The sequence below is a fragment of the Perissodus microlepis genome, chromosome 7 (assembly GCF_051167445.1).
Source record: "Perissodus microlepis isolate ML-2025 ecotype Zambia chromosome 7, ASM5116744v1, whole genome shotgun sequence".
Taxonomy (NCBI): Eukaryota; Metazoa; Chordata; class Actinopteri; order Cichliformes; family Cichlidae; genus Perissodus; species Perissodus microlepis.
The window spans coordinates 59,280,559-59,308,392 of NC_140467.1; the positions used below are offsets into that span (position 1 = coordinate 59,280,559).

The 27,834-nt window shown below is 40.5% G+C and overlaps 1 protein-coding gene across 2 annotated transcripts; it reads right to left on the reverse strand.

The window, feature by feature from the left end:
- On the reverse strand, positions 1–27,793 carry parvaa (parvin, alpha a). 2 transcript variants are annotated; one of them, XM_084936295.1, is made up of 13 exons: positions 27,475–27,793; positions 16,886–16,975; positions 16,550–16,620; positions 16,229–16,331; positions 13,954–14,094; positions 9,709–9,824; positions 7,331–7,389; positions 5,998–6,017; positions 5,845–5,906; positions 4,555–4,623; positions 4,133–4,234; positions 2,171–2,243; positions 1–837 (listed from the first exon to the last, which is right to left on the reverse strand). In XM_084936295.1, exons 1-13 carry the CDS (start codon positions 27,608–27,610, stop codon positions 761–763), a joined length of 1,119 nt encoding a protein of 372 aa, XP_084792421.1. In that variant the 5' UTR covers positions 27,611–27,793; the 3' UTR covers positions 1–760. The 2 variants fall into 2 exon arrangements, with proteins under 2 accessions (XP_084792421.1, XP_084792422.1); XM_084936296.1 differs by lacking the exon at positions 27,475–27,793 and adding an exon at positions 23,721–27,435.
- Positions 27,794–27,834: the final 41 nt, after the last annotated feature.

Consider the following 27,834-nt stretch of genomic DNA (forward strand, 5'->3'; position numbering starts at 1 on the left):
TTTAGGGATTGAAGTATTTATTGAATTTAATGCACTAAAAACATAAACAGATGCATTATAGAGAGCGTGTCTGCACAGATGTGACATTGGCTTGAAAGTAGAATACAACATACATTTAATATATTCAGTCAAATTTAACTGGTCTTATAAAAAGATGTGAAAACTTAAAAAGTGTGATTAATGCATATGCAATTTATACTAAGATAAATTTAACAATATAAAATACAGTAAAGCGAGCAGCTGCTGAGCAAAACAGAGCTTTGGTCAAAATGTTTTGAAAGGAAATCTGGAGCATTAAGACCACTGCGTAGCTGGTTAGCACAGTATCAACGTATTAAGAGCTGACAGTGTTCGCATGTTTAAATAAAGGCACTTTCCAAATTTCATAAAAAGGAATATGAATGAAATAACGGAAGTAAAAACTGGAAAACCAAGTAGTGTATCAAAATGTACAATAAATACAATTAAACATTTTATTTTCTGAATTAAAAACGTACAAATCCGCCTCACAGGATTACCTCTGTGTCGTAATCAAACACCAACAATGGCTGTTATTTAGTTCAATGTTCAATTCATATTGTAGAGTCAGAAATTTCAAAAATAAACAAGACAGACTTGTGTTTGATTTACTATCCAACAAGCAAAATGTGAAGCATGCACTGAGTTAAAAATAGTTTTTCATAGCAATACAAGGAAAAAGGTATTAAGCTTCAGAACGTGGTCCATGTTATATAGTGTTCCCTGCTGATGCACGTCACGCTCAGTCTACGTTTCTGTACCTGGAGAAGAGGTTATAGAGGACGCGCAGTGTTGATTTGAGGTCACAGTTCACAATATCTGAAGGACAAAGGAAGGAGAGTTACACATGGGTACATATATTCAACAAGGGTTCAGAGCTTGACCATCTCTAGAAGTTGATGATCTGCATCCAGACGAGGTCAGTAAATACTTTTAAGTTGCATTTTTAAAAATAGATTTGGAACCTTTTAAAAGCAGTCAGCAGTAGTGTGGCTGGATTTCAGTCGAGGTGTATGACTGTCCCTTTTTCTGCACAGCAGCAGCGTAATTAGAAGGAAAAGCAGCACTACGAATGATGGTTTAAGTGAGCTTAAGCCACTGGCACAGTTGGAGATGTATAAGTCAGTACTTTGCACATGGGTAGCAACAGATACCTGGATGACAGGATGATGATTTTCATCATTCTGGTCTAAAAGTATGGTTCAGCTATTGTGATTCATATGCGATTATAGACGAGGCACATACAATCCTTTATGAGGGATGCTGGAACTAACTTGGCTGTGTTTTAGCGACTCACCTGCCAAACAACCACATTTCAAACAAGTATCATACGTGCACGTTGGGTTTAAGCTCAGTGACAAAAAGATCAAGTTAAGCTCGAGACATTTAATCTCAAAAAAGTCTTTAACATTATTACCTTCTTGCCATCACCATCTTTTTCTGCTTTTATGATTTTTTTGGGTACTTTACTTTGTATTCTCATTATGATAATTCTGTGTTTTTGTTGTACTAAACAAATGATAGGACCTAAAAATGAATGACAACTGTTTATACTTTTTTATAAACAGTTGTCATCCAAAACAAATGTCAAGTGGAGGAAAAAATATCGATTAGCATGTTTGGAGCTACTTAGAGCGTCCTTAGAGCTGTGAATGACATTGTGATTCATGGGTTTGTGCAAACAAATGAAAAGTGGCCTACTTGAAAAATAAATTTAAAAATAGCAGTTTAGTAGCTTTACAAAGGATAAAATATTATAGAAAATATTTTTAAAATTTAGCAGCAGGTTTAGGATATGATGTACTTGTTTACACATTTTACACTCGGTGAATGTAAAGAATTATAAAGACATAATAAAGAAAATTTAAATAATCAAAATTAAAATAAGACTAACAAAAGCATAGTTCATATTTATTTATTTATTTTGGTCAAAGCCAAAGGGACATGGCAAAGGTTCGTAACCCCAACTCTAAGCTGGAGGGATCTTTATCTGCTTGTATGTCATTATAAGCAATCTGATCCTTGGCTAATAAAAGATGATTACTGCAGCTAAAAAGTGAACAAAAACTAGTGGACCCTGGTGTGTCACCACATACAGCAGTGTATAAAGAAGCAAAGGTTCAAAAGCACATATGTTGAATGAACATCCTACCCTCAGGTCGGGGCTTTGGTCTCTCCAAACCTCCATCCTGCATCAGCTCAAAGGAGAAGGACACATTGTGAACCTGCAGACAGAGTGAGGAGGCTGCTGAAGGAAACACGTCGCATACACGCAGAAACACAAATCGTACAAACTGCACACAGGTCCTCGTTGATAAGGGAACATCCTCTGTGGGCTGACGCGGCAAACACAGCACGGCTCTGTTCTGTAAGATCATGAGCCTTCAGCAGCTGCACAAACAATCTGCTCCCTCATTTATCAGTGGATACATTACACCAGTGTCACTCAAAAAAACCCTCCTAATGCTGGGAAAGCGATACAGTCACTGAAAGCCACATTCTTCATGCTATCAAAGGTGAATGAGTAACAAAGTATAACGATATATTTCAAATAGCTGCTTGGATTTTTTTCCTGTTTGTTTACTATGATTTTGTTCTTATTTACTCTTCTAGGTGCCCCAAAGGAAACAAAAGAATCTTTAATGGCGGCTTTAAAGTCCTTCAGCTCATCTTTACGCTGCCTTTGTACATTTACCCAGCAATGTATGCCAGTGCAAAGTGGAGACATGGGATTCCTCCAGAAAACTGATAATTATGAAACCGGGAAGCTGAGCTGATATTAATGTGGGTAGGACCGGACTTGTGTCCAGGTAAACTGCTTAAAGGCGGTTACGATTTTTCACATATAGTGCATTTAGACGAGCAGATGTGCTCTCCTGTTGAGGAAAGACTTCTCAGCCAGTCTGACTCAAAAAAATGGGAATCCAATCACAGGGAAGAGATGGTTGAAAGATGTTTTCCATTCTCCCCACATTGTGTCTGTCGGTGTATGCTCTCCCTGCTGTGAAGTACTAAAAGCTTTGCCCAACAAGGGCTTATTGTGTGAAAAGCGTGACCTTAGCCCATCTAATAGAAAAAAGAAAGGAAGAGCCTGGAGTAGAGATCCACTGAGCAGAAGCAGGAGTGCTTTCTTGATGCCTCGTGCTACTTTTCACAGCCCACCCCTGGTGTATCGCCCACAGGCCTCTGGGGCCTAAACACACACACACACACACACACACACACACACACACACACACACACACACACACACACACACATACCGAGTAAGAGCTGAGCCCCTAAGCCACTCCAGTGTTTCCCTGTGCAATAGGAGATTACAGATGCTGTGGGGCTGGTGCCTGTTCTTCCGGGCCAGGAATGTCTGTGTGTGTGTGTGTGCGAACGAGCAGTTGTGTACATTGAAGCACCCGATGCCCATTTTGCTTCGCAGCTTGGCAAGGGCAGCTGGCCAAAACCCAAACAAAAGGCTACTGTGGTGTCTCCGCAGATTGCCTGCTCAGAATACCGTAGTACTACAGAGGCCAATGGAGAGGAGAGATGGCTCTGCAGTGAATGGGCTCCGGGGAAAACGGATGGCATTTATCAAGCTATTGAGAGGAGAGAGTCTTGGCTCCAAGTATGTGAGGCTCCTCAGAAATGGAGTATCGATTTAGGCGTGTTCTCTAAACTATAGGTCAGGACTAAAGATTGGTGTCGGCCATGTTTCTCACAGATCTCTGAAAGAAAAATATTAGACGGCGGAGCTCACAACAACAAGTTTACTATCCTGCTTCAAAAACAACCTAACAGTGCTGCATTTGTGTATTCTGTGACGTCTGTGCTGTTTTACGGGTGAACGACTCATCAAATGTCACGACAGCCTTATTATTCAGCAACAAATACAAAATGAGTGTGAACTTTTCTGCATAAATATGAACCGACCCCATACAGATATGCACGCACATCTCTAGACACTGCACTACAGGGGCACCAACCATGCATACCTCTTCTAGTCTGACATTTAAGCCCCGTACCTCTCTGCCTTATAGCTACAAAGGTAAAGTCCTTGGAAAATAGTGATCATATTGAGGTACCGTGTTTTTGGTGAGACATTTCTTTAACCACAGTTTACCTTTTGGTCAAAATTCTCTGGCGTGAGAAAGAAGTTGTAGAGCGGCACAAAGTATCCTTCCAGCAGCCCCATCAGCAGCACCAGATAAACACCATCTGCAAACTGAAACAGCAGCACAGTCATACTCGGTGGTGAGCCGTCAGTGCCTGAATAGCGGGGGCGTGTAAGAGAATTGTTCAAACAAGTCGAACTGGTTTATAGACATGTGACATTGAGCACGGTGTTTACAGACTTAACAAAAGAGATGCGACATCATCAAATGGCTATTAAAACCTACAAATATCATTAAACAGTGAGCCTGCGTGTGTGTCAGCGTGACAGCTTTTAATCATCCAAACGAGGTAACAGTTCTCGTTGAAAATATCATCTGTCAACCTGAACACCGATCACATCATTTCTGTGTATTTAGGTGTGTGACGTACCTGCGTGTCCAGTTCAGACACCTCCAGGTTGAGCTTGTTCAGGTGTTTGTTCACAAATGTGATCAGTGTCTGAGAAGAGACAAAGGAAGGTGTCAGACACATAAAAAAAGTGCTTCAAAGATGAAGAGGAAATAGTCCAAAGAAACAACAAGACCCTGCAGGGTGTTCCAGACGGACCAGCAACAATACGCAAGGTTTTCACAACTGACACTAAAATATCCTCAAGCTTCCTAATTTTACAGCTTCTGAGCAAAAGATAGCTTTAGATATTACTATAGAATTTGTTGTCAAAGGAGCAAAAGCGTCTGGACTTCTTTAAGTTGCTAGAAGACGTTTCACCTCTCATCCGAGAAGCTTCTTCAGTTTTAAGGTCAAATGGCGGAGAGTCCATTTCACAATGAGCTCACCCGAAACCCTGGCTGATTGGGACCCACGCCCGTTTTCACACCTTGGCTCATGTGATTAGAGGATCATCAGGGGGTCCTTTTGTCCCTCTTTGGGGGGAAACTCCCACTGGGTTTAAATCTGGGACTCTCCGCCATTTGACCTTAGAACTGAAGAAGCTTCTCGGATGAGAGGTGAAACGTCTTCAAGCAACTTAAAGAAGTCCAGACGCCTTTCTTTCCAAGCTCCTTTGACTACGATGACCTGGATGGTTGTGTCACGGTTTGCAGCTGCATTTCAGCCAGCGGTGTTCACATCTTATCAGATTTGAACACAGAAAAGTACCGTCAGATTCTTAACCACCATGCAATACCATCTGGAAAGCATCTGATTGGCAACATCTTCATCGTTCAGCATGACAATGATCAGAAACACACTGTCAATGCAGTTTAACAAAAAACAAAACTACCTGGATAGAAAAGCACACAATCGTGGATTGGCCTGCCCAGAGGCAGTGTGGGATTACCTTAACATAGAATGTAACAAAAGGCAACCAACATCCAAAGAAGAGCTTCGAATGTCCTTCATGAAGCCTGGAGAACTATGAAGACTACTTCAAGAAATTTCTAGAAAGCTTCCTAAGAAAGTTAAGACTGTGTTGAAGAATAAAGGCAGTCACTTTCAAGCTCGTTGTATCTCCCCAGACTCAGTTTTTGCCTCATCTACCGTGTTTCTATCTGTTTTGCATGTTTAAATAAATGACTGCCCTTTTCACCATTTTGCCAGGAAAATAGAAAAAATAAAGGGGTGGCTCGAGACTTGCACAGTACTGTATTTAGATTTTTTTGTAAAAATTCAGTCTTCCATAGTCCCACATAGTACAATGCTACTGCAGAGCCTTAGTACCTTCTTCACAACACTCAGCTTATCAGGGGCGTGGTCAAACAGGGTGTCGAAAGCATCACGCTCTGTGGAGAACAAAAATAGATCACCATAAATAAATAAATAAATCTGGGGGGGAAAAGTGTTACATAAGTCACTTCTTTCAAGAAAACCTACCATGTCTGCCGGAGAAGGCCCTGAGAAAGAAAAAAGGGAAACAAAATGTGTCAGGTAAACTGATTTTTAAATCATCAATTTTGCAATATTTACACCAAACAAGAGGGAAAAAACAAAACAAAACACAAACGCTTCCAGTTCAATCGCAGAGGAATGCAAAAGGGCGGAGGGATTATGTCACAGACATAACAACACAATAATGTAGCTGCGGTCTCATAATTTGATTAACAATAGGCACATGTACACTTTGGGTATTCAAATAACCTGGGTATCATCAGTGGCATGGTCACACTGAGCACATACTGCAGCACAATACAATAATCTCAATAGGACAACAATACAGGGAATTAATACAACGAATGAAGATGTGCAGGTTTTCTATGGGAATGGAGGGCCTCTTGTCTGTTATTACAATGTTAGCACTTTGGAGGACGTTGCTGTTGTTGGAAAGGGTCAGGTGGTTTTGGAGGGTAGGGAGCAAGTGCAGCACAAGTGTCCCGGAGGAAGAGATATCGCAGCGGGCAGGCCAGCAAGAAATGGCAGACACACACACACACACCCAGAAGCACTCCCACACACGTTTATGGTGTAATCTGTGATGGCAAAGGCAGGCAGGTCTGGGCAATGGTCCTGGTAGTGTGGTAATAACCGTATATCCACTGTGACCATGTGAGTGTGTGTAAGCCTCAGTGCATGTGTGAGTGCGTGTGTTTTATTAGCAGCCTCCATCTACCATGACAAAATGTGTGTGTTGGCCTGCCGTTATCACCCTCGTTGCTGCTGTCAGGCTGCAGGACAGCCTCACAGGGAGACAAACAGTGTGTGTGTGACAGAGTGTATGTGTGCGATTTAAATCGTCTAATTCTTCGGCTAAGGGTGCCATCACATCTCTTGTTCAGATACAATGGTTGCCTGCACACCAGTGCACAATATTTCTTCTGAAAGCCCTCATAAAACACAGGAGGCTACTCAGATTCTGGTTTTTGGGTCTACAGTGCTGTTATCATTGGGACCGGTGTGACAAAGATACACAAATTCATCCATTCGCAGTCTTGTTTACTTCTTTGTAATTATATTCTTACATCCAGTATATCCATGGTTACTAACCTGGCTAGACTATGACAAATCGACCAAAAATAGACACGGGAAAGGATTTCTGTCGAGGTCTTTAGTCGGGCAGTGTGCTCCTTTTTATTAATGTGGATAATGTTTTAATGCAAAGAATCATATCAAGCTGGTTCCTTTTTATCACCAGCACTAACAAGTGTCAGGCTGAGTGCAGCACATGTGTTGTGAGGTGTAAAAAATGAGTCACACAGTGGAGCGTACTTACTCTGTGTTGCCTGTGATTTCCTCTTGAATTTGCCTTGACTGAAGGATGCCCTCTCTTTTCTGGAAAAGATAAAGGGAGGATAGTAAGTTCATGTGCAATACATTGTTTAGCTTAATACAAGTAGAGCCTACTTTGAGCCGTTCACAAAGTGACACCACAGCAGGTAGCCCTACATGTTTGACTGATATGCGTCTCCTGCTGGGATCGAACCAGGAATCATTCACTTGTCAGCCTAATGTACAAACCACAGGGATTACAATATACATTTTATGATGTACCTTTTTTTATTGTTTCTTAATCCAATTAATCCATTTTTATTTTTAATTGTTCTCAAATTTCAGTGGATGTGCCTCAGGGTTAATTTTATTTTAATTACTTTCCTTTGTTTTGTCTTTTTAATTGATTCGAAATTGGTTATTACAGACTTTTTCTTTTATTACTTTGTGCTCTGTCTTATAATCTGCTTGTCAGTCATCTGTGTACATGCAAGGCGCTATGCAAGCTAGTTTCACTGACTGACTGATTGACAGATATGATGCTAACTAATGCTACCTCAATGCTGGGGATAATTTAAACTAAATAATCTATAAAAACCACTGTAGAGCCACGTATGTAAATGTCTCCATCGTGCAGGCTGTCTGATGCAGCAGGTTTTTAATATACTAGAAAATGCTGACAGCAACTGTTACGAGCAACCTCAGGAAGTCAGTCAATGTTTTGTGGAGTTTTGTCGTCATCCTTATTAAGCTGCTAGGGCTGTTCGATATATATCGGATGACGATATAAAAACGTCTATCGTTTCATTTTACGCTATCGTTTGTTTCGTGGTGTCGCAAAATAAACTATTTACGGCAATATTTTTTCATCGCTTTGATGGTCACCATAGCGGCTATATTAATTTCTTAAAGTTCTCTTATATTTAATATAACCACATTACGGACGGACAAGCGCCTGTGTTTATGTGTTGTCGTTAGCAACAACGACGGTAAAACCATCGCGTGTCCGCTTGTTTATTTTCCACATAAACCCTTCACAATAAAGCTCAAGATCCTGTTGAGACTTTTCAAAATAAACTGAATCACGTGAAAAAGTATGCAGAGTATTGACGGATGAGAAGCAAAAGAGAGCCGTCAGGTGCTAAAAAATAAACCTTAGACTCAAACGTTAGAACAGGCTTTTCCCCGCAGCGCGCCGTGTAATAAATACTCACAAAGAAAACGGCGGCCGTTACAACCTATGTCTAAAAATGTGTAGTTTCATGCATCAGTTAAAATACTCGACTCCAGGTACGCGACGCCCAGCTGGAAACACTTCAGCTACCCAAGATTCACAGAATTTACAGAAAATGTTAAATGTGATTTATATCGTTATCGGACGATATATATTTTATATCAGGATATGAGATTTTGGTCATATCGCACAGCCCTATAAGATGCTTCCTTCTTTCTAATGATTTACTCCAAGTGTTGATTGGTTGTGGAAAGGATTAGTCCAGGAATATAAACCCAAAGGAGGTGGAGCATGTGATCGGGTCTTCGTCCTTCTCTCCTCCTACCTGATCTCCATAAGCACCAGCTTTATTCATTTATTGCTGCTATAGCTTTGTATATTAAGTACAGGCTGAGTGGGAGTTACTGGCAGTTTTGCTTATTTTTATTTTAGTTTTTCTGGACTAGGTTAGGGGAGAAGCTGGAATGTGACGGCCCATTATGTGGCTGGTTCATGGTCTTCTTCCTCTTTTGTTTGTTCTAGCGCCCGTGTTCTTTTGTTTCTGTCGGCCCTTTTGTGAGTAACTATGTTCCTGTTATTAAAAGCTTGATGAATGGCAGCAGCATCTCACATGTTGGGTTCCTTTGAGCCATAGATTTAGGGAGCGTAACATCAACAACCTAATTTCTACATCAATCTATCCTGTCACTGACTCCATCTTCATTGTGGTAAAGCCTTTATTGAAAAATTGTCTTCTACAGACATTTCAATCTTTACTAGATGTCAGATTTTACAGCTAAACTCAGTAAACATTAACGGTGCTGAGATTTTTGTGTGTCCCTCACAATTAATGGTGGAGAAAAAAATTGATGTTCAGACCTCGTCTGAACCTCGTTGATGTGTGTGCAGAACTAAGCCTGTGTGCAGAACAAAGCCCAGAAAGCACAATCACGTATTTTAAAGTGCTAACTCGCTCGTAAACATGCAGGAGAGACACAATACGTCGTGTCTTGTTAATGTGGCCGTATGCTGCATGCATTCAGACTTATCCAGTGTTTAAAATAATCCACAAATACTGCTCAGTAAAACCTGGTGCTCGTGCCGAATTAAGGAGAACATGCCTGATAATTTTTATAAGCAGCAGATAAAAAAAAAGACCGTTCACCAACCTGGACAACGACTACTTGAATCGAGACGTGGTCCGGCAATCTGATCGGTGCTCTGAAGTGTTGTGACAGCGCCACCAGCAGGTGCAAGATGGCAACTATGCTCTTAGCATGAACCGCTAATGTAAGAACACAGAAATAATAGTCAGAAACAATAACTAGCAGATCTGTGAGATCAGGATTTTGCTTCACAATTATTATCAAAGGGGTTTCTGATAATAGTGAGGTAAGTCTGTAAGCATAACTGTAGCATAAAATGAGAACAATTAGTGTTTTATTTCCATCATTATAGGTACATTATTATTATTTAAATGTTAAATATATCAAAAATTATCCCACAGATCATACTGTGATGGCCCTGGAAGCAAGCACTCATGTAAAAAAATATGAACCAGAATTAGCACCTTTATATTTCTATTACAAACTTCTTCTATTTTTTGTGGCATTTGATAAAGTTAAGTATTAGTATTTACAGTACAAAAGAGTTTTGTATTTGTGTTGTGCGCTACCGATTTAGTCAACAATTTCAAATGTCACATAATGTCGTCATTCTTCAACTAATGTCACCGACACACAGCTCTTTCTACACCATTTCTTTCCCCAATCTTTAGCCTTTGTATTATTTAATGTGAATACCTCACCCTAGGCATTGGGATGCCAAATAACAAGGCAGGAGGGTTTTTTTTTTATATTGTTCAAGGAATTTAGAATGAAAAGTTTTACGTGGCAAGGTCGTGTACATACAAACACAAGATGCCAAAAGTTGCCTTGAAGTGATATTATAAAAGCTACAAAATATGAGCTTCGGTGAGGAGGGAGAAAGCACAGAAAAACAGAGTGAGAATGGCTGCAGTGTGACGGCGCTCTTAAAGATCAGCCTGATCAGTCAGAAACACTCAAGAGATGTGCAGTTAGCCATCCAAACACAGATTTACCTTTGGATACATCAATCAATCAGGATCAATTAATTGTCTAAAGCAAGCCTTTGGTTGTTTCACATGGTATTGGCAAATAAGAGAGGAAGCTAAAAGCATTCATAAAACCTTAGATCCCTGCTGCATGAGGACCTAAATAGGCAGCATCAGGAAGGGTTTTCTACGGCCTCTGGATGTGAGATGAAAGCGGGGACAAACAAAATTGATTAAAAGAAAGCTCCTCAAATAAAAGGACAGCCAAATCAATTACATTCTGTGCTATTAACTGTGCTCTTTAGCATATTTGAAGACATCTCGTACTTAATATCTTTTCAAGGACACAGTTTCTACCAGAGGCGCATTTAGGAAAGCCAGATTTTTCAGTTTTAAAAGAACATAACAAAATCAGTTGTGTTCGTTATCCTAAAGATTTTCTCTGTGTGCTATTACATAATTTTTTATCTTTCTTTTGTATTTTATACCACATAACTGCTTTCGGAGGTTTCTGGGTACTTAAGTACTCACTGGGTAACCCAAGAGCCTGAAACATTTTTACTGCTGCAGTCTCATATTTTTCTTTTAGTCTTGTTACAATTTGTGTTATAGTTCCTTTGTAGCATACTGGAAAGCCTGGACTCTTTGTGTCCTGTGGTGGACCAATCAATGTACACAGTTTATCTAAAGACTAGAAAGTACTCCATTGGCGACTCCATTGGTTGCAAAAGACACAGCTCTCAGTAATCCTATTCCTGATCATTTTATGGGCTCAATCTCTCGTTTCAGAACATACAAAACGAACCTCATTCAGTAAATTATTGTCATTATTAGGATCAGAAAGAAGTTTTATTCAGGGTATGCTCATGTTCTAACAACTAGCTGTTAGCCAATGAGCCTGCGGTGTCCTCAGCTTCACAGTCAGACCCACATCTAGTTTCAAAACACCAAGTCTGATCTCAGTACTATGGAGCCTCACTGTGCAAGTTCTCCTTGCTGCTTGGGGAAAACACAATCTGCCAAGTACCTTAAAAATCTGTAAGTATTCTCTGTTGCACTCGTGTGTGAAGTTAGCTGATGAACAGACGCTGTTGATGGCATTATTTCTGGGCTCATTCACACTTCATTGTCAACGTCCAACTTGCAGTACTATATGCTGCAGCTAATGACGAAAGTAAAAAGGCAGTGTGCAGGGAGCTCAACAGTAATTATTGTTACTCACTCTGTCAGATCAAAGAGTGCCATCAAAGGACAGATGGAGAGCTCTCTTACCATGCGCGGCTACACGGTTACATCTCAGCAGGAAGCATATTAATCCAATTGACAGATGAGTACATTCAGACACAAATCCTTCAAATACCGTTTTCCACACAGGAAGGAAACAATGAGGGTCATGACAAGCGCCAGATTTATACAGTTTTTTCTGTATAAATAAATAATAATTCACAGAATAACAAAACCACCACTCCACCTTGTCAGTGGAGACAATGCGTGGTAGTGGCTGATCTATCGATGGGTCAGTATTAGTTATCTGCTTATCTATCAACCCCAGCATTTATACTTGATGATGAAAATTTAAAAGTAAAGAAGAGACAGGAGAAACACCTTTCTCCTGCTATACGTGCTGATTTGACATAGTTTATCCAACACAGAGGACTCTGCAACTCGTGTTTGGAAAGTCACAAACACAACAACCAGAGGGGTGTACTACAAAGCCAGATTAACGATTTGTGTCGATGTTAAAGCCCAAACTTATCCTGAACACATGACCTGGTTGACAGCCGGTTATGTTACAGTTTCAGTTCAAAGCTAGAAGATGGAAGCGGCGTGTTTTCGCTGGTTCTTTTATTTGCAGCTTGTTCTAAACTGCAAATAAAACCCCTGGATCGAGTGCAAACTGTCGATGCACTGTAACTGTATTGTGCATGCATTTGTTTGGTGATGCAGAAAATACCTTTTCAATAAATAAAATGAAATAACACAGTGTATAGTACATTACAGTGCAGTATAGCATAGTAAAAAAATCTGTGTAAACCAGTGTGGTTGTTCTTTTTAAAAAAATTTGCGTAATATTAGATTCTAGTAGAGTAACTTTGTATGTCACAGTTCAATATAAGCCTTATTTATCTGATATTGGGTCGTGTTGCAGCCCTTCAATTCAGCCTCTAATTGAAACAAGCTGCTTTAGCCGACCTCCCTTTAATTCGACTTTCTTCTGAAGAAACATGTCATTTTGGATTTGTTGGCAGTAACACGTCTTTTCCTCTTCTTTTAACAACAGTCTGTAAATGTCCATGAACTGAGGAGGACACAAGTCCTGGGACTTTTGGGAGAGGAATGCTGTCCCATGGTTGTCTGATATAAAATTCTATCACTCGACAATCCTGGGAATCCTTCGTCATATTTTACGTTTCATATGTTTTCAGTTGGTGAAAGTCACCCAGACTGCAGCCAGACTCTTCTACTGCAAACTCATGCTATTGGAATAGACGCTATGCTGTTTATCATTGTCTGCTGAAACTTGCAACGCTTTTCCTGAAAAAGACGGCCTCGGGGCACTGATGCGGAACGAAATTAGCGCTGATACCAAGAAGGCAGTCGATTTCCTGTTTAGTCTGTTTAGTTTAGTTGTTTTTTTAGACATGTTGCTGCAATCAAAAACAAAAAAGTACTGGCAGCGACCAGTGCTACCCCTCAGCCTCCTAGCAATTGCAGCTATGCTATCAATTTAAAACTCTCGAGTCGCCTCATTCTCAAGTTATCACGTTCACAAACTCCGGTGTCCACATCACCTCATTAAAACTTTGTTTGATATGAGCATTCACTATTATAATCGTATATACATGACAGAAGATAAGAAAAAGCAGAAAAGAGCCACAATCTATTTTTGTTAGGGTTTGCTGTGTCTGCTGTGTGTGAAAATATTTAGTTTTTTAAATTTTATTTCTTTTTTGCCATCTATCCTTCGACTGTTTTCCTCTTGTAGATGCAAACATCCATTTTCCCCACAGGGATTCATTAGGTCCTGTCATATCATTACAAGTGTTACATAACAGCATATTGTGTTTCACAACAGTCGTTCAAATGACTGGAGGACAGATGGCTCACCGTCTTAAAAGAAATTTCAATTTCATCAAATTAAACTAATACATGGAGAAAGCGGTGCAAGGACTTCACACAGCACAAATACAAAATGCAGCGTATCTCACTGTAGTGTTTGCACTGTATTCTCAAGGCTAAATAACTGAAAGTGCACGACAACAAGACCAAAACCAAAAGCTGCCTTTGGCGAGACGACATTACTGCAGGAATTAATGAAGAAATAATGAAACTTTCTTACAGTCAACATTCCAGCGGATGTTTCTGGTGGAGAGTTTGAGAGACTCGTTGATCCGCTCTAAAACCGTCTGCAGCTTCTGTTTCTGGGCGATCTCTGATTGGGTCACCTCTGCCACGTTCAGTTTCTCACCTTCAAGCTTTTCTAAAAGAAGAATTTACAGTAAATTTTCAACTCAGAATTTCAGCTATCAACTACTAATCTACTACTTATCAGATCGACCATCTGCCACCATCTTACTCTATCCCTAGCATGTTATCTTCACTATATCCAAGAATCTTTTCTTTTCTCCTGACCAGCAGCATCATCTTCAACATCCTTTGTCCAGTATATCCCTTCCCCTCCTCTGCGCATGTCACCCTTGACTGCTGTCTTCAAACTGCTCAACCTGAGCTGCCCCTCTGATGTACTAATCTTGTCCATTCTGGTCATTCCCAGTGAAAATCTAAGGATCTTCATCTCTGCCACCTCCAGTTTGGCCTCCTGTCCTTTTCTTAGTGGCACCATCTCCAAACCACACATCACAGGAGGAGTCACAACTAGGGCTGGGCCATATCATACCGTTCACGGTAATACCGGTATAATGTTGGGCAATGATAAGAAAATGAAATATCGCAATAGAATATGGGTAAAAAGCATGGCGGCGACGGAGAATGAGAAGGGCGAAAGCGGATCGTTGAATGAAACACATGAACCAGGATTGGTTTGTAAAAATGCTGACACTTCAGTGGTGTGGAACTGGTTTAGCTTTCGTCCGTCAGATACACACCAAAGGACATGCTAGCGGTAGAGCACGCTAGTGGGCCGTCGTTATTGCCGTGCTTTTTTGGAAAATAAGGCACACTTAAAATCAATCCTTTGATTTTCTGAAAAATCGATCCGGCGTGCCTTATGTATGAATTCTGGTTGTGTTTACTGACCTCGAAACGATTTTATGTACACGGCGCTCGAAAACCTGTCAAAAATGTTTTAGTACGACTTTGCTAAGCTACGGAGCCGCACCGCTTGATGGATTGTCGGAGCATTACGGCTGTCGTAGGCAGGAGCCTCGCGGAGTGATACGTACTGTGCTTCAACATAATATTACCGTATTGTGTGTGTATAACCTCTTTTTAAGTTTTGTGGATATTATACATATGCTGAGGATATGTCGGCCAATTTCCACTGGAGATGCCTTTTGGTTAAACTGTCTGCAAGGAATTTGCATTTGCACTGTTAAATTTTTATATAACTTTAATTAACATAAAAAAACAGCTGCTTGTTTAACCTCCTAAGACCCGAACTCTTTCATGACATGCATTTTTAATTTTTCTTTGTTATTTGGGTTGATTGGGACCTAAAGAATGTAAAAACAAAGAATCACCAGATTTTTTTTTTTATCTAATTTTTGTTTTAGAGAAAAATGAGATCCACATAGAGGACATTTGTTTCAAACAGTGGCAGAATAATGTCCTCGTAAGTGGATATCTTGGTGGAGGATTTTTGCACTAATAAAGTTGTGGAGTTGTAAAGTATTTTGTCTCGTGTCAATTATATCGTCAGTTATATCGTTATCGCAAATTTTCAAATGTATATCGTGATAAATATTTTTGACCATATTGCCCTGCCGTAGTCACAACCATCATGTAAACCAGCGGTCCCCAACCCCCGGGCCTCGGACCGGTACCGGTCCGTGAGTCGTTTGGTACCGGGCCGCGAGAGTTGAGGCTCAGGTGAGAAATGTATGGTTTTCAGGGTTTTTATCGGTTTTCAGCGTTATTTTGTTATCGTTTTTATCGTTAACTCTGTTTTCCTGGGTCTTTTCACGTGTGTTATGAATAAATCTTCTTTTTTTCGGTACCGGTACTAGTTTTATTTTGTTGTATTTATCCGCGACACCTTAAAGGCCGGTCCGTGAAAATATTGTCGGGCATAAACCGGTCTGTGGCGCAAAAAAGGTTGGAGACCTTCCCCTTCAATCTTGCTGCCATCCTTCTGTCACAAATCTCCACCAGCTCCACCCTCTCTTCTTCACCTCTCTTGAGCACTGTCCTCTGTTTTGAATGGTTGAGTGACCTACACTACCTTTACTCCCTGCATGTTCACCTTTCACCTGTCCCCCTGTTATTCACACACATGTATTCTTTCTTGTTTCTAATGACTTTTATTCTTCAGCTCTCTAGTTCATACCTCCACCTCTCAAGGTTCTTTTCCCACCTGCTTCCTGCTCTCACTACAAATCCCAGTGTCATCTGCAAACTCTTTGTCAAACCACAACAATGTGCGAAGGTTAACTTACCAAACAGCTTCTGCAGAACTTGACCATCATACAGATCCTCTGCCAGATCTTTAACAATGATCCTCTCGCCCACCAGAACGTCATTTATCCAGTCGATCAACACCTACGCAGGCAGAAGAAGAAACAGATGCTTCATTGGGGGCTTACAATGTTTTATTTTTTATGATACAGCTCAGCTACCTTTAAATATACCTCAATATATCCTTTAAAGAAACACAAAAAACAAATAAAACGTAGAAATTATTAGCTTTTCAAAGCTTTACTTGGGCCCTTAGTCTAAGCAATATAGAAATTCTTAAATGGTAGGTCAAAAAGAAAAACCTTCATAAGCTCTTGCAGTTTGCGGTCATTCTTGGAGTTTGGGTCCACCATGGTGCGCACCTCGTTCTCCTCTGTTGGATGAGAAAAAGTTGGCAAAATAAACCAAACAACAGGACAAAGCAATGGAGCATTAAAGTATCTCAAACTGTGGATCCCAAAATGCTTTGGGTTAGCTAAAAATACGTTTATATCCTTCATTTATCCAGGTACAAGTTGGAAAAATCTCTTTTCCAGGAGGCCCAGCCGAGAGGGCAGCAGAAATTACAACAAATATAACATGATTAAAGAAACAAATACAAGTGACATTCAGCACATTGAGTGAGTTAAGCTGTTTACCGAGCATGGTGTCCTCAGGGTCCAGCTCATAGTGTGAAGGGCTGAGAGGAAGGTTGATGGCATTTATCCCCTCCTCCTGAAGCTCAGACACTAGAAGAAATACGTTACAATCATACCATCAGAATAAAACAATCACATAAACAATCAAGATATAAGACACGCTGAATTTTTGTTAGCCTGTTCTTTAAAAACATGTATTTACATCTCATGTAGGGCTGTGCGATATGACCAAAATCTCATATTCCGATATAAGAATTCTATCGTCCCAATAACGATATAAATCACAAAAATGTAACATTTTCTGTAAATTCTGTGAATCTCGACTTGCGGGAAGTGTTTCCAGCTGCGCGTCATGTAGCTGGAGTCGAGTGTTTTAACTGATGCATGAAACTATACATTTTTAGACATAAGTTGTAACGGCCGCCGTTTTCTTTGTGAGTATTTATTCCACGGCGTGCTGCGGGGAAAAGCCTGTTCTAACGTTTGAGTCTAAGGTTTATTTTTTAGCACCTGGCGGCTCTTTTTTACTTCTCATCCGTAAATAATCTGCTCTTTCACGTGATTCAGTTTATTTTGAAAAGTCTCAACAGGATCTTGAGCTTTATTGTGAAAGGTTTATGTGGAACATAAACAAGCGGACACGCGATGGTGTTACCGTCGTTGTTGCTAACCACAACGCATAAAAACAGGCGCTTGTCCGTCCGTAGTGTGGTTATATTAAATATAAGAGAAAGAGAGAACTTTAAGAAATGAATATAGCCACTACAGTGACCATCAAAACGGTGAAAAAATATTGCCGTAAACAGTTTATTTTGCGACACCACGAAACAAACGATAGCGTAAAATGAAATGATAGACGTTTTTATATCGTCATCCGATATATATCATTATATCGAACAGCCCTAATCTCATGTGTCAATAAACATCTAAATTATAAGAGGAGTGAAATTTTACAGGGTTTTTAAATGTCAGCCAATTGCAGAAGAATAACCAATAATTCAGAAGTGCTTCAGACTTTCACAAGCAGCTGAGCACTCTCATTTTAACAAATAATTATTTAGTAATAGAAAAATCATTTCCATTAACCATTTCTGCCATGCACGCACGTACGTGGACACAGATAGCAGACACATACACAAACACACCCACTGATCTACAGAAAAGAAGTTTTTGTTTCTAATCACTGACATTTTGACACTTTTGAATATCAATGTATCAACAAAATGTCTGGAATTTCAACTCTTGCCCACCAAAATTGTTTTAATGTCATTATTCTAAAAACAGGCCAGAACGCAATATCAGAGACATGCAAAAGATGTGTAGTTCTGTCAATTTAGCTCAAAATAAAACAAGCCCGTATGCTCAAAAATCTTTGAGGCACCTGATTTTGTGCTTGTTCTGAACCAACAACATTTACTCATCGTGCTCAGATTCAATTTTCTCGGATATCAGTTTTTCACTTTTATACCTTGATGAAATTTTGCCCCGTGCTCATCGCTGTCATCCACATTTAGTGGGAATACAATGCATGAGGATACAAAAACTGCATCTTCAGTAACACTGATACACTTTCAGAAAGTTATCCACGGCCTCAGCATAATTCTCTGCCCCCCCCCCCCCCCCCAAAAAAAAACTGTTGACAACCTGTACGAATGCTGCTGATGTAGTTGGCTTCAGTTTTCCTTTGAACCCACTGTCAAGCATCAACACCTTCCTTAATTTTAGCTCCACTTTTTTCTTAAATGCTATGACGTGCCGTCTTTTCTGTCCAGTCACACTAGCTGTCCAATACTTGGAACACCATAACTAAAAAAAACAGGACGTGCTAGACGAAAATAGTCACCAAGTGAAATTTATTAGAGGTGAAAGAATCCCAGCAGCACTGGCTTGTTGGCCAGTGTTATCAAAAGCACCAGGAGAAGAAATGAAACCAGCCTTACTTCAAAAAATAAACAGTAAAAAGCTGTGTGACACATCTTTGAAATGCTAATCAATCTGATAACTCTACATGCACGGCACACCAGCTAAGACAAAGACCCGAATTATAATCATTTGAGGTGTTCAGCAGTAGTTCGGACGTCCCCCCGATTCCACGTATAAGTGTTGGGAGCCACTTGACGTCAACCAAACACAGAGCAGTGCTGCTTCCTGCTTCTCAGTGGGCTTTAAAGCAGCCCAGCATGCCCTTCTTCACAGCATGTCAGATACCTGAGGAGGTTTGATCGCTGCTGATCTGCGTGTGTGTGTCTGTGCACGCAGTGGAGTGAACATCCCGTGCATTACTCTGCCTTCACTGGAAAAACATCCTCTTAATCAACACCATCCACAAGTGCCTGGATGTACACTGTGTCTCCATGAGCAGACATCACATCACACAGAGGTGTATGAGAATATTCCTACGGAGCAACACACACCTCACCCTTTTCAATCCGTAAATTACCACCCACTTACCCACTTTTGTTTCCCCTGGGACAACGTGTGAGTGTTGTGGAAAAACGTCAAGCTTCAATGAGAAGGTACAGTCAGTGATGCAAGTGGTAATACCCTCCACCTAATTCCCCTCAAGAAAGTATTCAAGATTGACAAGTCGTTTGCCAGCGAGCATATCTTGAATCTTATAATGACCAGCAGTCAAAATGACCCCAATTTTCTTTTCAGTATGACCCCAAACAAACGACTGATCCCATAAACACATCAATGTTACCCACAGACTTACATATAACTCTTTTTGCAACCTTTGCAACTGTATTTTGTAGATAAAAGTGGTTGGAAATCAGGTGACAACGAGCTAGTCACCAAGGCTGGTGAACTTTTTTCCAGTCCTAGAGACTCGGGATGGGATAACCTATAAGTAAGCTTGAAGTTACTTAATTTGAATGCAGTCCAGTTAATATCTGCTGCTTGATTTACAAGGTAACACAAAAGAAAATACCCCCAAACTGAAAAATGTTCTCAGTTTGCTCATCTACAATGATTTAACATGAAGTTATAACAGGCAAACACCGGCCTGTTTTAATAGATAACAAATAGCTGCATTGCTGAGGGGGGCATGCTGTTGCATGTATACACAAGATCTATCAGACAACCCCGTATGTATGCAGTGGTAAGACTACGAGAGAGGCTTTTTAGCCCTTTATCTCAGCCAGAATCATTTTAAATCATTTAAACCTTTGTAACCTGAAGTACACAGCAAGAGTACACTCACAAGGTATGCGTGCTTTCTTGTATTTTTCTGCCCACTGCAGATCTGCTGACAAAGATGCAGAAAGTCGAATGGTCATCAGGCCAATTAGGTCTGATTGTAATCTGGAAAACCCATCAGCTACTCTGCTCACTAAGTCTCCGTGGACAGAGGCCAATATTTCCGGGCTCTTGGTATAACCGGCGGATATCCGGGCAAGTACTTCCTGTACCATGTCCTAATCATTGTCTACAAATATGGCCTTAATTTAAAAAAAAGCTAACAAAGAAGAACATCATTCCCAGATGTACAGCTACACCATGGAACAGCTAAAGCACCCACCCATTATTGGCCTGAGTAAGTTGATTATTTAGTGTTTTGTTTGTGTGATTTTTATTTATTTTTTATGATGGCATTTATTCTTATTTATATTTTCAATCCTCCAGGAAGAACAATGTATCACTGTAGACCTATACAAAGAGACACTCATTAAAATGTATTTTAAGTTATCATAAAAGTGTGATATTACAATTTTTGGTCATACTGCCCAGTAGGCCTGCACAATAAATCGAAAATTTATTGTCATCGCGATATCAGCCTGCGCGATGGGCCCATCGCAAAAGACGACGTAAACTGCGATAACTGGGTACCTTAAAATGTTTACACACGTGCTTTAAAGAATTTACCAATCAAAGAAACCCCTTTACACATTTGACCAGTCGAATAGAGCCCTCCACGGCATTAACCAATCAAATAGATTAGAGGCCCGCTTCCTACGCAGGTGGGGAGCAAACAACGCTGCAGCAACGAGTCACAGTTGTAAAGGCTGAGAGCGAGACGCATGACGAGAACGCTACTGACTATGAACTCGTGCCTAAAAGAAAAAAATAGTACCTCGCTTATTTGGAGGTACTTTGTATTTGATAAAGACGACGTTCTCCAAACACAGGTGCTCTGCAAAACTTGCCGAACACTCGTGGCAACCACCAGAGGAAACACGACTAATCTCCACCATCATCTTCAATACAACCACAGAGAACTGTTTGAAGAGTTACAGAAAGACAGGGCTAGCCAAACAAAGGTTGCTAATGTTAAGACAAAGAGCGCAGCAGTCCAACAGCCGTCTCTCTATCAGAGTTTTTGAAGTGGAACTCCTTATGAGAAAACGTCAAAGCGCTACAAAGAAATAACAGAGGCCATTACACATTTTTTCGACAAAGACATGATGCCTATAAATACAGTTAGCAGAGAGGGCTTCACCAGTCTGATACATAAAGTGGACCGGAGATACCGCATCCCCTCACGAAACTACTTTTCCCATGTCGCCATTCCACAAATGTACGAAACATGCCGCAAAACCGTCACGTTTGAACTGAGCCAAGCTGAAAACTACGCAAGCACTACAGTAAAGTTTCCTCTCCAGTTTTGACTTACATCATAAGTACTTGGTGAGTGGTAAAATGATGAACAACTGCATTGAGATAATTTGCAGTATAATTTATGTTTATTTAAAACTAATTCTAGAGACCGGGAAGGATGTCTTTCAGAATTCAAGCCTCAGAAATTTTTTTATGGGGGCAGTGTTTCAATGTTAAAGTGCACTTTGTTGTTACACTGCTAATACAGCAGCTTTCATTAAATAAAACTGTTGCAGTAAAACGGAAATTATGTATTCGTTTTTGGGGTTTTTTTGCTATTTATTTTATCGCAAGTCATATCGTTATTGCAGTATTGATCACAGTTATCGCACATCGCAGGTTTTCCTAATATTGTGCAGCCCTACTGCCCAGTCCTACGACAAGCAATGCCTTTGGGACTCACAAATGCAAGATCTCTTTTGCTCTTTACATGGGCTCCTTACCTTTATACATCGAAAGCCTGCTCAAACGCTATTGGTCAGTATTGCTAAGAATACCAACAGATACCAGTACCAAAAAACTTGTCTCGTGCCTTTTGGTTCTACATATTTATTCACAGTTGGTTTTCAGAGATCAGTTAGAACTAAATTTGAGGCTGTTTGTTGAATTACTGTTATCTAAGCAACATTGCTGCCACCTCTTGCTCTATGGTAAGCTCTGGCCACCCTGAAACACTGATAAGGATAATTAGAAGAGATGACCACGTTTTGAATCAGGTTATCAAACCCACCTTCAAACCAGGTTTCTCTCACATTATTATTATTATAATTTTTTTTTTTTTTGCAAAACAAAAGTGTATACTGGGTTAGTAACATGCGCCACTAGGCACTGGTTGGTACCAAATTTACTAGTCGTTTAATCTAATCATTTAACATTTTAACTAATGCTCAATGCCAGTAAATGATTGTGTCCTAAACATTACGCAGCCTTCTGCCACCAGGTGGCGCATCATTGTTGAGAAACATTAAAAATCTGTTAATCTAGGCCTCGTCTTTTTGCTAACACTATTAGAATGAGATCGCGGATACAGGCAACGGAAATTAGCTTTCTCCAAAAGGCAGATGGGCTCTCGCTTAGCAACATTGTGAGGAGTTCGGTCTGCCTTCTGAATAAGGCGTTCCAGCGACCTCCTACCAGGAGTAGGCCCAGTTTATTAGTTTTTCAGATGTTATTTTTTTTGTCATATTTTAGTAATACGTGAACATCTTTTGTAGTAACATGTCTTCATATAATATTTAACATCAGGTTGTTTTAAGTGTTTTTCTTCTTTGTTGCCTGTTTGGAGTACAACGTGTAACGTGGATAACGCAGGATACGAGGCGCTGCACATTTAAGTGGCATGATTCATTATTGAAGAATGTGATTAATGGTTTCAATTATCTTTATTACTTGTTTTTGACATTTCCCATTAAACAGTTCTTAAATTTAACTTAACACCTGAGTGATTCTTAGTTTTAGATCAGTCGGTTAGTCTAGTTTTATTTTCCTCATTTAGTCGACTAAGAAACTAGTCGCCAGGAACATCCCTAATGGGGCTAGTTCCTCTATTCTTCTATTTCAATCACAGTTCAACAAAGACACATATGGAAAAAGGGAATTTAATAATAGATAGAACAATTACAGCAAGCAAAAAACATCCAACAAAGAGCTATAACTTGATTGTTAATAATACAGGGATTATTAAATGGCAAAAAAAATTATTTTTGCTTTCTGTGGTCTACTCTACATTTTGTAACTTACAAATAACCTGAAGACCTGTGAAAGCCACCCTCAGCGGCTGAAACTTCACAGTCTCATGTGGGGGTACAGCTGCGGTACAATAACACCACACTAATTAGCACAATGTGACATTACTGTTAACCACCACTTGTGCTATTTAAGGTAGAGCGACTTTGTTTAACCCTGGCTAGGTGCTGAGGAAGTATGGCGGGTAGATTCATCTGAATATGGCATTAATTCACTCCCCTGGTGGGATTCTGCATCGAGTAAGAGTTTGCTCACCCCTTTTTGCACAACAGATTTCATTTAGTGACATTACGAGCGCACTGAAAGGGATTAAAAGGCATCCCGAGTCTTCTCACCACACATCACTCCACTCCACCCCCTCCTCAGTCCACTGTCATAAAATGAGGATACGTATCCATCCGCTTGGTTAAATAAGGGTAACACAATAAATAGCTGCATGCCTCCTGTCCAGTGCTACATATGGGGGAAAGATTGCATGCTGATGTCCTACCTGGAGGGCATAACGCTCCACAGCCCATGTCTGTCTGTCTCCGTCCCCCAGTCACAAGCATCCTCTCCTGGCTAGCAGGACCAGCTCTGTCCCCTGCGTCTCATTCTCCACAGGCTGAGCTCTCTAATAGCTTTAATACACCGACTGACCCCAAGATAAATATTAAAATTGTTTGATTTTTCACAGAGGATATAAAATTACCTCTCCTGATTCATGTATTGTATTTGCTCCATACTCAGTGTACACAGTTCTGCAGAGCCCTCGCCAATGCTCTGAAACCTCCTGACCTTCTCCTCTCTTTTCATACCACCTCGTCCACATCACATAGCTCTCCTTCCCTTCCTTCACATCCCCTCCAACCTGTTCCCTTTCTTCCTCTCATCCAGTCATTACTCCCGTTCCAGTCGGCGGCCCCTCTCTCTCCCCAGCACATGCAGCGACAGCCATAAATGTCACATGGACCTAAATTTATTCACTGATCAGTACGAGAGCGACCAGCCCACGTTTTCCATCAAATCATAGAACACACTGCAGACGTCCTACACACTGCTCTGTGCATATATACTCTGTGTGTGTGTCTGTGTGTGTGTGTAGGGGACATGAGCCCGTATTGATATAATGAGATTGCATGCATGTCCTATGGGCAAAGCAAACATAAAATGGGGCTCAGCTGTGCAACAGTATCCTGACTGACAGAAAGTAATCATCCGACTGAAGGGGACCTTTCTCATTCCATGATAAAACCTGGCCTTCAACAATGAATGTCATCTGTGGAGCCTGTTGTATTTCCAGTGCAAGTCGGCATGGTAATAAACTGAACTGAGCATTTAAAAGAAGCCTTTTGGAAGACATTTAAAGCACGTTCCTGGTAGTTAAAATAGAGCGGGGTTAAAGAGCTATTACAGAGGAAGATGAAGCGAGCAGAGGTGTCCATGAGAAGTCGAGTGAATCGCTATGAGCTCCACAGCTGCTATTCTGTACCTGATCCTGACCTCTGACCATGTGGAGCAAAGCGAGTAAGACCGAGTGCATTACAGATAACTGCTGGTCAACCAAATGATCAGTGTCTTCACCAGCTTTTATGACAAATGTTTCCAGAGATATGCTGATGGTACCGAGACGTCATTCATCGCTCACAAGCTGACTGATCTTAGTGTTTTGAAACCAGACGATTAAACATCTATTAAACCATTGTAGGATTCTACTAGAGCATCTTTAAAGGATTCACAGTTCAAAACAAGCTGTTTTACCTCTCCTTCCTTCAAGCCAACTTTCATCTGTAGCCCCTCACAAACAAAACTTTGGCCAGCAGGAGGGTGGTGCTTCTGTGTAATAACAAGAGCTGAGTTCCTGGACCTTACCATATCAATAAGCTTGAATTCCTTGTACATACTCAATATTTGGAACTTTGCCCATGTTGAATATGATCATCCACAGCTGAAATAGTGCATATATGACAGAAAAGTTCACTTTAAATAGATACAGACTGAGGCAAATTAAAACAAGCGAATGATGCACACTCTGTTAGACTTTTACAAAGTGTCCTGACATCATAAAGGCTTGCATGGCTCTCCAGTTTTTTTCAGTTTCAACAACAGATAGAAGAAGCGGTTTTTGGCAGCACCACTCGCACCACCCCTATAGATCTGGATTCCTTGGCCCAGTATATCAAGCCAACTATCACAAAGCTAGGGGTCAAAGTGGACGCTGACCTCTAGCTTGACATCAGGGCAGTGCATAATTTGAGCTTTTTCTAACTAAGGCAGCTGGCTAAAATAAAAGCCAATTCTTTCTCGGCAACACTTTGACACAGTAATCCACGCCGTTGTCACCACTCGGCTGGAGTATTGTAATGCACTTTATATGGGCGTTAGTGGTTCCTCCATCGCTCGTCTCCAGATGGTACAAAATGCTACTGCCGGTCTTTTAATTGGCACATGTGAATATGAGCACATCTCCCTCCATTGGCTGCCCATTCATTTTAGAATGAATTTATTTGCTTATAAAGCCCTCAGTGGTCTTGCCTCACCCTACTTCTCCGAGCTACTATGTCCCTATGTCTCTTATCTAGTCTTCTGTACAGCACTTTGGTTCCTTGTAGGTCGTTTTTAAAGTGGTTTACAAATAAAGCTAATATTGTATGGTAGTAAGGCATTACTCAGTCCTCCCTGGAAATAATTCTCCATGTTTTTGGAAATATACTGAAAGGAGAGTGGAGAGCTTGGCCTAATATATCAGATCTGAATGAATGAATGAACTAGGCTGCCAAAGGATCCACTTGACATGCAGAATATCATTTTTTAAAACGGAGGACAAAACTGATATTTTTGGACTTTCAGCACCAGGAAGCTTTAAGCTTTAAGCTTCAAGTCATTGATAATGAGCCCATGAGAGTGGTAACACAACAGTTAATTTCATCCAAGCCAGAGGTCTGAACTACAGATGTTTCCAAAGTAAGCTGGTTATGCCAAGCAGCTCTGCTGGTCTGTTTCTTTGTAATGACAGTCGACTAACTGAATGTGGAAAAACTGAGATGAAGTGTTGAAACTGACCGTATTTTATATTAACACATCTCAGCCTGTTTATCGTCTATTTAGTAAACAAATGATTCATCAAATGTGAACGTTTGTGGGACATATTAATATTTCCTTTCAGTCAAATAAAGTGATATAATATTTTTTTAATTGTTTTCAGGATTCTACCTCTTTGTGACGAACTCAGCTGCCGCGTCCTTTCCACGGGCTATGTGTCTGTTTTCTTTATGTGTAATGCATGCCAACACATCTGTGTTTGTTACATAACAATCATCTTTTCCTCTGCATACCCAAAGACGTGAGACTGTAAATTCCAATTTACACCAGACAGGTGGCCAATGACCTTCTGGATGTTAAGAGGTTAACACATCTCAATAGTTCAAATCAAAAGTTTTGTAAGTGGATGTTTGATTACATATAACAATAATCCAATAGTTTGAAAAAAACTTTTTTTGTCACTATTTAACAGTTTTTACTGTTCTTGCCCACCTGGGATCAAATTTAGTGTGTGTCACCCACAAACTACAATGTGTTTGAACAAGTGGACCCAAACCACCCCTTTAAAATGACTCACCATAGTATTGGCTCTGAGAGGTTTGGGTTAATTTGTTACCCATCTGCATCTGTGTGTAGCTTGTAATTATGCTGAAATAACTGCAGCCTGTATGTCTGATCCAAAATAAGCACTCTGGGAGGGAAAAAAAGACTAATCCACATATAAATTGTCTCTGTATATGTATACCTCCTTTAACAACTATTTTAACGCCCAATGTGTCTCCTTATTGCCTTCCAAATAAGTCAAACTAAAAAATAAAAGCTGTTGTGAAAGCACGATGGGTGCTGCCTCTACAGTGGTTAGCGGGCCTGTGTTCCCTGTTGCCTCATTCCTCACTTATTACAGTAGTAGTGGATTCAATACCTTACATGGGTACAGACCACACAGCCTGCGGCCACGAAAGCACACACAGGACACCACACGTTGTAGTTAAAGAACTTCTTCTAAGCTTAAACATAACCAAGTGCTAAAGTGCTAAATATGTCGGCTCTCTGAAACTTCAGTGCGTAGTAGTAGTGACTTTTATTTTTTTGGAGGCTGTTCATAGAGTACAACGCTGTGTGCACATACTATAAAATGTGTCTGTAAGAGGGTTTAGTTCAGAAAACAGTGCATTCAGAGGAGCAGAAGAGTTGCTAGACTGTTAACTTTGTTAGCTGTTTACCTTCTTTGGCTTTTTTCCTTCTTACCAAAGTTCCACCAAGTTTCCCAAGGAAAGAGTCATCTTTCTTTCTGGAAGACGGAGATTTGGGCGTCGGAGACTTAGGAGACGAAGGGGACTTCTGAGGCGAAGAAGCCATGGCCGAAACGACAACTAAATCCGGGACAGTTAACTCAAAACTGTCCGAGTTGACGTGGAAATGAAAGTTTGTTAGAAAGTCAAAGTAAAAAAAAAAAACTAAGGGAAAATCGCTGTCCACTCCCTAAAGCGGAAACGGAATTCCAGACATTTTCTCCCGAGGTTGGCTGGAGTGCGTGGCCCCTCCTCTGCGGAGGAGGGCTGGGAGCAGGCGGGAGGCTTCTG

What these genes read in the sequence shown, in the direction of transcription:
- parvaa (XM_084936295.1), bottom strand. Translation starts at nt 27,610, where the DNA reads ATGGCTTCTTCGCCTCAGAAGTCCCCTTCGTCTCCTAAGTCTCCGACG. An exon ending in AACTGCAAGAGCTTATGAAG is followed by an intron (nt 16,332 to 16,549) that starts GTTTTTCTTTTT and finishes CTGCCTGCGTAG; the next exon opens with GTGTTGATCGACTGGATAAA. An exon ending in AGCTGAGTGTTGTGAAGAAG is followed by an intron (nt 4,624 to 5,844) that starts GTACTAAGGCTC and finishes GTCTCTTCTCAG; the next exon opens with ACACTGATCACATTTGTGAA.